Source organism: Enhydra lutris, unplaced genomic scaffold (genome assembly GCF_002288905.1).
Source record: "Enhydra lutris kenyoni isolate GAN:26980312 unplaced genomic scaffold, ASM228890v2 scaffoldscaffold69, whole genome shotgun sequence".
Lineage (NCBI taxonomy): Eukaryota > Metazoa > Chordata > Mammalia > Carnivora > Mustelidae > Enhydra > Enhydra lutris.
Genome location: NW_019154153.1, coordinates 9,211,977 through 9,227,117, shown reverse-complemented (window position 1 = coordinate 9,227,117; position 15,141 = coordinate 9,211,977). Strand labels below are relative to the sequence as shown.

At 42.4% G+C, this 15,141-nt stretch overlaps 1 protein-coding gene and 1 pseudogene across 2 annotated transcripts in view; both read left to right on the top strand.

Annotated features, from left to right (window-relative positions):
* The window catches only part of LOC111159733 (SLIT-ROBO Rho GTPase activating protein 1), a 274,927-nt gene extending 260,175 nt beyond the window's left edge, over nucleotides 1-14,752 (top strand). For both annotated transcript variants that reach the window (XM_022522308.1, XM_022522307.1), the window contains exons 19-22: nucleotides 4,459-4,639; nucleotides 5,744-5,878; nucleotides 6,016-6,355; nucleotides 10,048-14,752. In XM_022522308.1, coding sequence (XP_022378016.1) covers nucleotides 4,459-4,639; nucleotides 5,744-5,878; nucleotides 6,016-6,355; nucleotides 10,048-10,425 — 1,034 coding nt within the window. In that variant the 3' untranslated portion in view covers nucleotides 10,426-14,752. The remainder of the gene's footprint in view (nucleotides 1-4,458; nucleotides 4,640-5,743; nucleotides 5,879-6,015; nucleotides 6,356-10,047) is intronic.
* On the top strand, nucleotides 1,615-1,820 carry LOC111159734 (annotated as a pseudogene).
* Nucleotides 14,753-15,141: the final 389 nt, after the last annotated feature.

The window sequence follows — 15,141 nt, the reverse complement described above, 5'->3', positions numbered from 1 at the left end:
TTTGCTGGAAAGAAAAGCATTGCGTACAAAGGGCAGATATCCTTACCCACAGGCAACCTCTAAATTTTCGGTAACAAAGTTAACCAAAGGATTGATTATCTTTGTGATTCCCAGGTATTGTCTTGTCTTTTCTCTGCGGTGGTATCACTGGAGAAGGATAGCTTTTGTTTCTGAAAGACAAGCTATTCTAGAGCAGAACCGTCACCTGCAAGGGCTGTAACAGATTTAGGCGGGGAAGTGTCAGGGACAGCAAGGTCCCAAAGAGAAAATGAGTGTACTAGAATTTGACAAGAAATGGAAATACGAGACTTGATAGTACCAGGCAGTCAGAAAATCAGCTGTACTGAATTTTTTCCCCTTTTGCACAGAGCTGTAATAGCCATGCAAAGAAATGAAGTTACCATGTTCACTCTTACTGTTACCAGCAGCCATTCTACAAAGTCTGACGAGCTTAAAGGACCATGTGGCTCCATAGGAAAGGGAATGGTGCATTGCCATGCCCTAAGATTGATTTGCTCTGCAATGAGTAGACTAAGATGTGCATGACCAGCTTGTTGATTGACACCTGACTGCGAAACGACTCCCATGGGAGTGGAAAGAGTCAAAATAATGGAATTGCTCAGAGTTAGTAGTTGATAGAGAATTACCAATAAAAATGTACTTCTGATTCACTGGGTCACTCTTTCATAATCTCCCCACACTTGAATTAAATAAGCAGAGCCTGATAATCCTGTTGCTAGTTGTTTCAACAAATAAACGGAGATAAGAAGCATAGAGTGCATGATCATGAAATTATGATAAAATATATATATATATATATATATATATATCTGTTAAGTAGCCTTAAATAGCCCTTGGCCAGCACTGACAGTCTGTGACCGAATGTCTAATTAATGTCTAAAGAACGTTAATGGTTCTTTCTTCATTTCCCTTTGACAAGTACCTAGACTGCACACTATGTTATGGGCTGGAATCTTTCCACTTTTTTCATTAAAATGAAATTCAAAGTACACAGGCATGTTGACATAGGAATTTGCGAATTACATGTCATGAAGCTTTTTTTAACAAATCCTCCCCATGGATATGTTTATTCATGTCCCTGGTACCATGCACATGTTTATTTCTGTTCCCCAAGGAGAACTAGGGTTAAAAAAAAATTGGCATCTGTCATCTCTGCTCAACCAGGATTTATTCTTTATCTGTAATTTTAAAAACAAACCATAAAGTCAGTCTCATTGAATATAAAGTTCTAGTTCCTCCTCTATAAAACATTTTTGTAGATATTTAATAAAGCTGCTATTCATACTGTTTTAATAAAGAATATAATTTTAGGGGTGCGTTGGTGATTCAGTCATTAAGTGTCTGCCTTCCGCTCGGGTCATGATCCCAGGTCCTGGGGTGGAGCCCAGCATCGGGCTCCCTGCTCAGCGGCAGGAAGCCTTCTTCTCCCTCTTCCACTGCCCCCTGCTTATGTTCCCTCTCTTGCTGTGTCTATCTCTGTCAAGTAAATAAATAAAATCTTTAAAAAAAAAAAAAAAGAAAAAAAGGTCTGGCCCCGCCACCCATGAACTGACAGATCCACACAGACAAATCTGCCCGGCTCTTACAAGTGCCATGTCTGGTTCCTCCAGCATCACCACTTTGAAGAAAGTGGTTCAATAGCTCTGGCTGGAAGCTGGGCTCAACCTGGTGAAGGTTTCCCAGGCAGATGCAGATTTGAAACAGTTCTGTCTGCAGAATGCCCAGCCGACCCCCTGCTAACTGGTGTATCTTTAAGTATGAATCCCTTCAGACCCCAGAAAGTCTGTTCCTTTTTGTAGTAAAATGAATCTCTGGATGGTTTTCTAAACCACTGTTCATGAACCAGTGAATATTCAAAGGAGAACTAAATTTGAAACCTGTACAAAAGCATATCCCTGTGACATGTGCCAAACTATGTAAACTTCTACTTTTGTCAGTCCTCAACATCTGCCTCTCTGAATTTTCACAAATTTCTATTTCACAAGGGTAATTATTTTATGTACAGTAGCAACAGCATACAATAAAATATTTAGTGTAAAAATATATATATATAATTTGGGGGCACCTGGGTGGCTCAGTTGGTTAGGTATCTGACTTTGGCTCAGGTCATGATCTCAGGGTCCTGAGATTGAGCCCCGCATCAGGCTCTCTGCTCAGCAGGGAGCCTGCTCCGCCCCCCACCACCTGCCTTTCTGCCACTTTTGATCTATGTCTGTCAAGTAAATAAATAAAATATAAATTTAAAAATATATATATATAATTTTAGGGGCACCTGGGTGGCACAGTGGTTAAGTACCGACTTGGTTTCATTTAAGGTCATGATTTGGGATTGGTGTTGGGATTGAGCCCCACCTGGGCTCCATGCTTAGTATGGAATCTGCTTGAGATTCTCTCTTCCTCTCCCTTTGCCCCTCCCTCCCATCTCATGCACGCTCATTCACTCTCTCACAAATAAATAAAATCTTCAAAAGAAAATATGTATATATAATTTTAGGAGGGAATACTAGAGTGCTAACATGATCTGAAAGTTATAGTCAGTTTTTGTTGTTGTTGTTTAGTTATAGTCAATTGTTAAAGAACTTAAACTGTTGTTTTATTTTTACACCTACTTTGCTAAGTAGTATACTACATGTAGATTATAGTATTTAAATGTATAGCTGAAATTCATGCAGGCCCTTCATATAAGGTAAACCCTAAGCTTTTTCAATGTGTTTGTTGATTTTTTATGTTTGTGTCTTACATGGCCCAGAGAATGTTTGAATTTTTCAAGTGAGAAGGAAGGCTAGCTGACTACCCAGTGATTTCTTATGCAGTTATTCCATATAAGATATTAAACATATTTCAGGAATCTTTGCAGAAAAATCAACTGTTTTAAATGGGAAGGTTCATTACTAAGCAAAATCAAAGACAATTTCCTGAGAAAATATTTGACAGATAGACAAGTTTTAATCTATTATGTGTGCATTTATGCCAGGGTACTTGGAAACTAATACATGCTCAGTTTTCAGCAAATAAGACATTGCTTGTTGCATGGATACATTTCTCTGAACATTTAGCACTTGTATTGGCCCTTTCTGTGTTTTATTGATTAGAAGTTTGCTCATCTGTGTGGATAGCAGGGATGAAGATGGCGGGGATGGTGAGAGACAGGAGGAAAGATCTTAAGGCCCAGAACTGAAGGGCTTTTTGCAATAAGCTAAATCACAAAATGCATCTCTTATAGTTGTTTTGTATAGTTTGTCCTCTTACTTGCTTTCAACCTTTGTGATCAGAATTAGATCAGGGCTAAAATTCCAATTCTAGGCCCAGAGTTCAACATCTTTTCTTTTCTTTTTTTTAATTTTGAGATCTTTTGGGGTTCACATGAAGTGAACCCTACAGGGTTCCTACAGAGAGATCCCAGCTTCCCTCCATGGTAAAAATCTTATATAACTGCAGCATAATATCACAGCCAGGAAATCGACATTGAAACCCTCCCTCCGCCATGTTCACATTTCACTAGTTTCAGGTGCACTCAGTTGTGTGTGCAAACATTTAGTCACATACAGTTTCATCACCGGGGTCCTTTGTGCTCCCCCTTTTATATCCGTGGCCATTTCTTCCCAATTTTGGCAACCACTAATCTATTCTCCATCTTGATTATTATGTCATTTCAAATAGGCTATATAAATGGTATCACATAGTATGTAACCTTTTGAGATTGGTTTTTTCCACTCACTGTAATCCCCTTGAATATCTTTTGACCTCTGGATAATATAACTTTTGAATCTGGTCTTTTAATTTGGGTACAAGACAGTCTAAGTTATGCTGGTTTCATAGGCAACTAAAATTTATTACTGATCCTAGAGAAAACAAACTTATCTTTACTGTCAGTGGTAGTTGGAAGATTTGATAGTGCCAGATAAGTACACGAAGAAATTAAATGTACTCAAATAGTACTTAATGGCTGGTTTTTGTAAACTTGATTTTTCTTTAAATAAGCAAATAAAGCATAAACTTCCTAATGTTCTGGGATAGTGATTTTTCCATGTTATCCATGGTTATTAACATGTTATGAGGGAACTCCATCATTGTCAAAATAATAGTGGAGCTGTTATGGAGGACATTACAACCCAAGGAAAGATCTCATATATCATGTTGCAAAGTTAAAGATATTTTTCATTAGTCTGTCATTCTATCTCGGGTAAAAGGCTGTGGAAATTAAGATCCAATGTTCCATTTTTCTTTGTGTGAAAAACTGATGACAGCAAGAGAATGTTTTTCTGTAACTCTCTTAACAGCCTGAGTTTATCTCCCATTGAGGACTTATTACTCTGTTCACTCTGGATATTGAAATGGCCTGCTTTATTTCTAAGGCCTCATAGAGAACTTTCACACAGCGTTTCATGCTTACCTCACGCCTCTGTCCCTCATTGTCTTCTGGTGTGTTCTTTGTAGAATGTGAGCCAATAGAAGCAATAGCCAAGTTTGACTACATGGGGCGATCTGCCAGAGAACTGTCCTTCAAGAAGGGGGCCTCCCTGCTGCTGTATCACCGGGCGTCTGAGGACTGGTGGGAAGGCAGACACAACGGCATCGATGGGCTCGTGCCGCACCAGTATATTGTGGTGCAGGATATGTGAGTAGCGTGGGCTCCCCCCGCCCTCGGGGCTGCTCCCACAGTCCTGGCTGCTCCCGCTGGAAGACTCCAGTCACTATTCCTAAACTGACCTTGGTCTTTTGAGAAAAGAGCAGATGGGATTGCAGAGCCCAAACCTCTGAGCTGGGCACCCTGCTTCACCTCGCTGTTGGGTCTTTGCTAATGGTACTTCGGGGCCAGCAGGTTTTCATTTCCCAAACTCTACCAGCAGATTTGGAGCAAGGGCTAGTGAGAGATGCCCTGTGAAGCTTTCAGGCTCCTAGAAAAATCACCCATGAACAGGACTCGAGAACAGCTTCAAGAGCTGTAATAACACCGCTAGTTCCAAGCCAGCCGTACTCCTCTCTTGCTGTCCAGCTACCATTTCAATTCCAGATTCCCCAGAGGGAAGACGCTGACCTAACATCTCAAGAGAATCATCATCAGCCTTCTTTTTTCTGTTTTTTAATAATATTGCTGTAATTTAAAAATATTTAAAGAGATGAGAAGATGGTCATAATATATTAAATGAAAGAAATAGGTTGCAAAATCATATGTGAAGTATAATCCCTATTCTGTGAATATTTCACAGTATAGCACTAATTTACGAATGATTTTGCAAGGAAAAGAGAAATATACAGCATAAACTGTACACAGTGATTAAATGATTCAGCTTAATTTTAGAAAAAGAAAGAAATGTTAAAATGTATATCTCAGAACCCAAGAAGTATTGTGTGTGTAGATACAGACATACAGTCATAGATATCTAAACTACATAAACATATTGGTGTTTTAAGTATAACTTCATACCTATATCTGCAGACATCATGCATGTTTACCCGGGCATGGATAAAAAGTAGAGAAGGCTATTTTCTCAGATTCTAGCAGCAGTGGTGTCTGGCTGTTATATCATGACTGTGATTTTGCTCTTTTTTGTATATCCGAATCTTGCACTTCACCTGCAGTGAAATTGTATATTTTTATTTTAAGGAAAGTCGTGTTGATAAGAGAAAGACTTGAATATGTAAATGCCGTCATGTCTTTTTTGTTGTTGTTCCCATTCATCTTGTGAAAGACCCTCACCCTTGATTCTCCTCATTGTAGGGACGATACATTTTCAGACACTCTGAGCCAAAAAGCTGATAGCGAGGCCAGCAGTGGGCCAGTCACTGAGGACAAGTCTTCATCCAAGGACATGAACTCCCCAACAGACCGGCACCCTGACGGCTATCTAGCCAGGTGGGTGGAGTCTGACCATCAGGCCCCTGAACCTCAACTTTCCCAAGTGCTTTGAGGAGCCACAGAACCCACAGCTTCTCAGTATCAGCCGGTGTGATAAGCTCTCCTATTTTCTCTCTCTTTTTGTATATTTCTAGACAAAGAAAAAGAGGAGAGCCACCCCCTCCAGTAAGGCGTCCTGGCAGGACCAGTGATGGCCATTGCCCCTTGCACCCACCGCATGCTCTTTCCAACTCCTCAGTTGACCTGGGGTCCCCAAGCCTGGGCAGTCACCCCCGGGGTCTGCTGCAGAACCGTGGCCTCAACAACGACAGTCCTGAGAGGAGGCGCCGGCCAGGCCACGGCAGCCTGACCAATATCAGCCGGCACGACTCTCTCAAGAAGATCGACAGTCCTCCTATTAGAAGGTCCACGTCGTCAGGGCAATACACAGGCTTCAATGACCATAAGCCATTGGACCCAGAGACAATCGCTCAGGTAGGATGTGTGGAATGGCCTGGCACCTGCTTTGTACCTGGGGTGTGATGAAGGAGGGATGCAGGACTCCCTGTCTGTAGTCCTGCTTTTTGTAGAGAACCAGCTAGAGAAAACAGAAAAGAAATTAGTCCATTCTTTAAGGCCTGACTAAGGTCTCTTTAGAAGAACCATTTGTTACTGGAAGGGCCCAAGTGATTAGGTTCGTATTGATTTAAACAGAGACATGGCAGAAGTGTAGGCCTTGGGGCATTCAAACACATCATTGCTAAATAGCCAGGAAAAGGCTGAAAAAGAATCATAATGAGGAAGGACTAGCCCTACCAGATCCCTAAAGCATGCTAAAGATAATAAAATAGACAAATTGTTAGAAAGAATGGAGAGCCCACAAACAGATAAATATTACTGTAGGAAAAATATGACCCTTTCAGCTTAGGAGAAATGCTGGATTAGTCTGTAAATAGTAGGAGAAATAATGGCTAGCTGAAGAACACCAGGTCTGGGTCCTCGTCACTCTTCTCTTCCCAACAGTTAGTGCAGAAGACTTCGTAGTTTTTTTCTAATGATTAAAATTGACAAAGTAAAGGTAAGGCAAGATTGACCAATGGATTTTCTATCATTCTGTAATTTTTCCTCTAGTTTTTTCCCCCCCAGCATAGGCCATCAACAAATAATGGGTATCACCAATGACGAAAGAGGTTTAATCTAAAGCATCTTCCAGCTGTCTGAAGCTTAAAAATGAACTAAATCAATAAAAAAAAAAAAGAGTGAATGAGAAATAAATAAAACAAACATGGGGAACTATTAAAGATAGATTATTTTTAATAAAGAGTGCCCAAGGAGACCTGTACAGATGTGACAAACTTCCAAGCTATTTCCAATATCCTAACTAAAGAAAATTTTGGATGTAAATTAGATTGTGAGGGGGCTTAATGTGTTTTTTAAAAATTAAACCAATTTTAAATGTATAACAATTTTTCAGCAAAAATCAAAAAGACTTGACCTTTTGGTTTTCTCTGTTTGAAATACTATACAGGGTCCTTGGAGACCTATATAGAACCAGTGAGATTTAATTACAGCTGAATTTAATGGTTTGAGAAATCCATTAGGTCCCTGCTTGTAATAAGCTGGTGACACAGGATTTAGGTTAGAAAGACAGGGAATTCGGAGCTTAGGAGTGGGAAGGTATAACAATGCCTATTTAACCCTTTTGCTTCTAGAACCAGGAAATCCTTTTGTTTGTTCCTTTGCTTTTGTTTTTAAGTGGGCTCCATGCTAGGCATGGAGTCCAGTACAGGACTCGAGCTCATGACCTGAGATCAAGACCTGAGCTGAGATCAAGAATCAGATGCTTAACCCACTGAGCCACCCCAGGAAATCCTTTAATTGTAAATCATAAAAACAAAAACTCAACAGATAAATCAGGCTCTGCACAATCTCTCTGGGGCAAATAGTTATAAAAAAAATCCATATGTTTAGCATCAAATAGAAATCACATTTGAAAATAATCACTTGAAAAATTATGTCATCTTCCCAGAATGGCTTCCAGCTGTGTCCTTTATTTATCTTTCCATCTCTCTTCTTCAGATTTTCCCTTGAGGACAAGAAAGCCTGCCATCATGGTGTTCATACAAAAAACATGCAGATTCTCTTATTAAACAAATCCGTGGCATCCCTGATGGGGCTTTTCTAAAAATGACAGTATCCATATGCAATCACTGTAGCTTGGTTTATTCATTTAGCAAACCTTTACTGAGCACTTACTGGGTGCCAGGTCCTGTGCTGGGCTTCAGCCAGCTGCTTTCTGAAGGTGCTTATGACCCTGGGAGGGAGCAGAATATAGAAATCCGTTCCCATTGTGTAGCGCCCATGAGAGGGTTATGTTCCAGGTGAGTGAAAGGAGCCCTGGGCGTGTAGAGAAGAGGCATGCCAGTCAGCCTGGGGTGGTGGTTCTTCACCCATCCTGTCCCACACAATGCTTCCACCTTTTCTCTCTCTCTCTCTGTGCGTGCGTGTGTGTGTGTGTGTGTGTGTGTGGTAAAACACATAATGTCAAATTTACCACCTTAACCATTTTTCACCGCACAGTTCAGTGAAGTATATTCATGTTTTGTGAAACAGATCTCTGGAACTTTTTCTTCTTGCAAAACTGAAACCCTATACCCACTGAAGAACAACTTCCCTTTCTCCCCTCCCGCCCCCAGCCCCTGGCCACCACTGTGCTGCTTTCTGCTGCTGTGAGTGTGACTACCTCACAGAAACGCAAACAGACAGTGTTTGTCTTCTCATGACTGGCCTCTTATTTCACTTAATGTCCTCAAGGTTTATCCATACTGTAGAATGTGGCAAGATTTTCTTCCTCTCTAAGGTGAATAATATTCCGTTGATGTATAGACCACGCTTTGCTTATCTATTCATCCATCAATGGAACATACTGTACCTATTTGAAATTGAAATAGGTATTTTGTCATTCCCCCTTTACTGTCTGAAATAAATTGACAGATGAGATACCTAGTTTGAAACAACATATAAAGCTCTAAATATAATATACAAAAATACAAGGAATTAAATATTAAAACAAGTGTACTTCAGTTAATGCTTGAATAGGCTAAAAGACAAATTAGTAAGATGCTTTCACCTACGTATATAATTACCATACATACAATTTAAAAAATGCATATGAGTATAAGATAGAGTTAGGGTCAGGGCTCAGGTTATTATAAATAGGATTTTCACCTCCATCAACATCTGAAGAACATTCAGAAGTTGAACAAGATGCAGGATAATTCATTGCATGTAAATTACCTGGAATATTGCAACAGATCTAGTACGTATAACCCAGCACACCAAATGCCACTAACGCCATCTTGTTCTTGTGCCATTTAAAAATACACATACACACACACACACACACACACAGAGAGAGAGAGAGAGACAGGTGGCTCAGTGGGTTGAGTGACCAACTTGATTTCGGCTCAGGTCATGATCTCATGGGCTGTGAGATAGGACCCCATGCCAGGCTCTGCGCTCAGTGGGGAATATACTTGAGACTCTCTTCCTCTGCCCTGCCCCTGACTCATGCTGACAACTCTCTCTCTCTCTCTCTCTCTCAAATAAATAAATAAATCTCTTAAAAAATAAAATACTCACACAGCATACTACAAAAATGCCCTCTCTGGGGCAGTACCCTTCCACTGAGATCCCCTGGACAAGAGCATCAGAGAAAGGCATAAACTGAATTTTGAACAACTGCTAGGAGTTAGACACAAACTAGTGAGTGCTCAAAATTATTTGTTAAGTGAATGAAAGAAGACTGCTTTTCATTCCCATTCCTATCTATTTCTTGAGAAATTGTTGCAGAGTCTAAACTGGAAGCTATCTTTTAACCATAAGCTGAGATAGAATTCTGAATAGTAAGTCAGCATGGAAGGTAGAAATCACGAGAAGGCTGCCTGGCACCTTAGGACAGCTGGTGTTGGGTAGACGGCTCCGTGCACCCTTGCATCCTGGTCTCCTGAACATGCAGAGACAAAATAATCGTGGGCACTACGTGTAAACATTCTACAGGCAGCGAAGCTGAAACAGCATTGCTCTTGGCGGCCCATCTGCTGTGAAACGAAGCGTAAGGGTTTCCGTACGTGAGTACTAATTACCGGTCTATTGGTCTCTCTCTCTCTCTGGTTATCTTTCAACAGGATATCGAGGAGACGATGAACACTGCTCTGAATGAACTGCGCGAACTGGAGAGACAGAGTACAGCAAAGCACGCCCCCGACGTGGTGCTGGACACCTTAGAACAAGTGAAGAACGCTCCCACCCCGGCCACATCCACGGAATCTCTCAGCCCTTTGCACAACGTGGCCCTCCGCAGCTCGGAGCCACAGATCCGACGGAGCACTAGCTCCTCCAGTGATACAATGAGTACTTTCAAGCCTATGGTGGCACCCAGAATGGGTGTGCAGTTGAAGCCACCAGCCCTCCGGCCAAAACCTGCTGTTCTTCCAAAAACAAACCCTACCGTAGGACCTGCCCCACCTTCCCAAGGTCCAGCAGACAAGTCTTGCACAATGTGAAGACCAAGCGGGCAAGGTCATCCGGGCTGGTGATTTTAAAAGAAACGGGTCACTGACAAAAGTCACTGATCCATAACTTTCCTTAGTTTTGTGCTTATAACTGGAGATTTTTGGCTTTTCTATGTTCTCGAATGTAATGTCTGAGACTAGCTAAATTAACACGGGCATTTGTATTTTGTAATTTTTTTCCTTTTTTTTTTTAAATAACTGGACATATCTATGTCATTTTAAAGACAATAGAAACACTTAGATTTACTTGAAAATCCAATGCTGCACCATTTGTAATGAAGGCAACACCGCTCTGGCCTCCACATGGTAGAGTGCTTTGGGCTTAGTGTAGTGTAGGTGAGTCAGAAACGTCTGGATCCGAAAGCATGAGAATCTGAGTTCCAGGCCCCAGTGTGAAACCACTGTTGGCCTGCATGGCACTTGGGGTAGTAGCTGAAAGGTTGCCAGCAGCATTGTTAGGTAGCTGACCGTGAGCGCCTCTGCCCCGTGCAGTGGGACGTTCCCGGGCGAACTTGCAGCCCACCGCCTGAATGAGTTGGATGGTTGCCTCTTTCATAAGAGCCATTTCCCTCGGGTCCAGGTTAAGAGCTCAAAAGAATGGGGTCAGAACCCCTGCAGTTACTGCTTGAGCTGAACCTAAGAAAGGAGAGAGAGAGAATCCTCCAGAGCTCTCAGCATGACTCCTTCCACAAACTTGCTCAGGCCCCCGAAGATTTCCAAGTCCATCCCCTGCATTCACAAAGGACCAGAACAGTCTAATTTCAAAGACTTGTGGTTACGCTACTCCCCAGACTCCTTCAGAGATCTGTTGTTGCTAACTGCCTAGGGAATACTTTTAGCTCCCCTAAACCGCTGTGTTCTCCCCCTGGAAACGGAGCACGCACACGGCACACAAGTCCTTGCCTCACTCACTCAGCTTTCCCTTCCAGCTAAATGACCTCGGTCCTTTAAACATGCTACAGAGGCCTGAGGAACCTAAGTGGAATCCCCAGCTCTGCTCTCCGTGTGTCTTTCTGAGCCAGCCAAGAACTAGCTACGGTACCCAAGGACGGGCCATGCTGGCCGAGGTGGGAGGGGCACCTCATGGTTCCAGGGTGACTTCCTTCCAACCTAGCACCCTGGATCCGTTGACTTTTTCCTTTTTTTTTTTTTCACATGGTCTCAAGAGAACTCAGATAGTCAGGTGAGCTCCATGAGGGACCCTCTTCCTCTGACATCTGAGCCCCCAAAACAGTTTTCTCTTTGTTTTTCCTCTGTCTTAAAAAGTTGTTTTGAATTCAGTTGTTTTTGCTAAGGTACAAATCACCGCTCCTACCAACAGCAGCTTATGGCATCCTATCTACTCTGTCACTGAACTTACTGATGAAGAGACTTTTTTTTAAAGAAAAATGGATGGCCCGGACTAACCCCTCTCCCTCTTAACCACCATTATTTCCTTCTAGGTTTGGATTCAAACTGGAGGCCACCGGGCTTCCCATCCAAGAGTGACAAAGTATGGACTTGACTCTGTTAACCCACTAGCAAATGCCTCCTGCAGGGAAGAATGAGGATCTGTACTAAAAATCAAGATCGTTACTGTGATCTCTCCCTCTGTTTACCAATCTAATCATTCTAATGCAGAGAGAGATTAAATTAATGAAATAGGGTTACCTTTCGAAGTCACACTTCTGGTTGCTTGTCTGTGGCCTAATTTCACAAATGGATTGAATAGAGAATTTTTTTCAAGTATTTCCAGGTATGGTAAGCTTTCAAATCTGAGTTTTCTGAAGCATCCTCTTTGCTCACTTTGAAAACGATGCCCCATCGGCATCTTATCCAGCACCTCACCATTTCTCTTAAGCCTCAGTGGTCCCTCAGCAACTTGAGACACCATGGACACTCAGCCAGGATTGAGCTCTGAGTAGCACTAACCCTTTTAAACCATCTTCCCAAATTCCTAGGAAATTGAAACTTTCCTGAATAACCTCTCAGTTCTTTTCAGATTCCACTTTGGTCTCTAATTCTCTGCTACTATATGGGGAAACAGAAGCAGAGAACAAAAATAAAAATAATGAAGTGGGGAGGAGACTTTAGATATTTTTTAGACATTGAAAGAAAAAGTATTTCTTTAAAGCATTTTTCCATCTTTGATGGAAGAGTAAGATGTGAACAGAGGTCATCAAAAGGGCAGAGGCATGTTGAATTTATTATGGGGAGAGGAGGTATCTTTTACAAGTTATAACTTAGATCTTACTCCTGCAAGTTTATGTCTTCAGACTTTTCCCTGGTAATCCCGCACAGTGTCTCCTCTCTTCAGTGTTTACACCTCTGATGAAACGAGGGTTGCCTCTCCAACCACCAAATTTGGATTCTGCTCCCTTGGGTAGCAGAAGACATGCTGCTCTAAAGCCTCAGGACCTCAGAGGCTGTGCCTTCTTGCAGGAAACATCTCATGCTCTCCCATCACTCCCTTAACATCTCTCTCTCTTCTCTCCCTATACTCCTGGTGACATCCCAAAGCCTTTCTTTTTCTTTTTCTCTTTTTTTTCCTATCTCCCCTCCCCCCTTCCCATGGATGTGACCTCACAGTGAGTAAGGACTCACCTTTTCTTACTTTGTTTTAGTAAGGAGTCTTCAGATTCCAGGGTGACTTCACAAAGGATCCAGAATAACACCCTGTAAGCTCATTAAAAGTTTCTGCAGCCGGAGGCTTCACCCAGCACGTGGCCCTCTGTACAGCTACAGGTGTAACAGTGGGGAGGAGGGAAGGTGCGAGGGATGGGCAGAAAGAAAAGAATCTGGAGATGTTACGTCCCCAGTTTCAAGGATCGGATCCTTCTTCATGCAGAGTTTGGGAAGGATCATTCTGATGGCTCTACAGAGCTGAGCAGACTCCACTTACACAAGAATAGATACTCACAGCTGATACAACTGTTCATGTCCCATCCACAGAACTCACTGAAGTAGGCTTACCAAGTTGACCTTTTGGTCAGGGTCAGGGTTGTTGGGAGAGGGTCATTAGGAGAGAGAAATGTACTTAGTACAGATTTTCTGATGAGTGTCCTATAAATGTTTTGAACCAGTCAAATGGCCCTATGCAGAGCTCTACATTCATGTTCAGTCAACACTATCGCTCAACGGTTTTGCACGTTTTCACGCGACGTAATTTGACTTTGGTGCTCCTTGAGCCATCCATAGAAAAATTTACAGCAGGTCCCACTTACTCTACCGTGGTGAGCGTGAACAGCCCTCAGTGGATAGAGCAGGTCACACTGTATCAGTCAAGAGTTTTCTTGATACTTTTGCCATTCCCAAAATGGGCTTATAATTTAATTAAGGAAAAGATACAAGTAGGAAGGATAGTGGTCTCTTCAGCTTTGGGTCTATAAAATGAAGAAACTTTAATATGATAATTACAGCCTCTAAAATTTAAAGAGCCCACACTAGACATTAGGTAACTGGAATTTAAATAAACTTTCAGAAAATAAAGAGCCCAGAGATCTGTTGAGGGTTTAGAAGACTTCAGATTTGGGATCATATTCATTTTATTCCATAGTAGTGAGAGGCCACGAATGCAGGAAAAGCACTTGGGACTGAGTCTTGCCCTGGGTTACCCACCACTGACTCTGCAGAAGGGGAGTGACTTAGAGGTAAAGGCTCACCCATGTATGCAATAGAGCTCCCCACTCCAGACCCCCTCACCCCAGCTGAAAACCCAGCCTCCAGCTGGGCTGGGGTGTCAGGCTGCATTTGGCACACACACTGCCCCCCACTACCCCTGGTTCAGATCAGTAAAACAAACTGGAAATCAAGCTTTCACTTACCCTAGTATACTTTCTTTAAAAAAATAAATAGTCTATGTGGTATAATCGAATGGGTACCTGTATCTTTAAATTACATAGGGACTTTTGTATGTTTAAATAATTGTACTGGGTTCCATAATGCTTATCTTAGAAACTGTTTAGTAAAATATATAAGCCGTGCATTTGTGAATGCCCCCTTTAGAGCATTCATCCAAGTTCAATGTGTAGCGTGATGGTTATTCTAGATGTTTAAAGTAAAGTGAGTGGCTGTGTAACAGGAGAGACTGCTATTTACCTATGGACTGGAGGGTAACTCCTGCCCACTTAATTAAATCAGTATTGTCCTTTTCTGTTGGTTTGATCAATTACAGTACTGGTAGCTTCCTGCTTGTGACTGTTACCTAAATCGTGTCGATGTACATCTGTAGTATGTACATGTGAAGTGCCTTTCTATTTTAGAGGAGTTTTAGCCTTGCTTTTTACTGTCTCCCGCCCCCCCCATCCGTCCACCCCACCCAGCTCCTGCTCCCTGACACCCCCGCCCCCACCTCCTGCTTTCCGCCCCAATTCCTACCGCCCACATGAGTGGAAACTTCCTCTGCCTTCTCCCTGCTTCTCCGTGCCCTTTCCTGTGCCTCGGTGCTCAGTATCGTCCGTCTTGCATCCTTGTCGGTCATCAGACTGTCTCGTTTTGCTGGTAGCCGTGACTGTGCCTTTCCCGCCCGCAGTGTCCCCGCATCCCCCCTCCCTCTCTGAGCTGCTGCCGCCCAACCTGCGTCGCCTGTGTTCTGTCCGCCTGTTATAGTCCCTGGGCTCTGAGGCGGAAATAGGGGGGATGCTGTTACAGTTCTGGAAGAAAAGAAATGTTTTGTTAATCTGTTGTGACAATGCACTTTTATGTATAGTACTGTACATTCTGGCATGT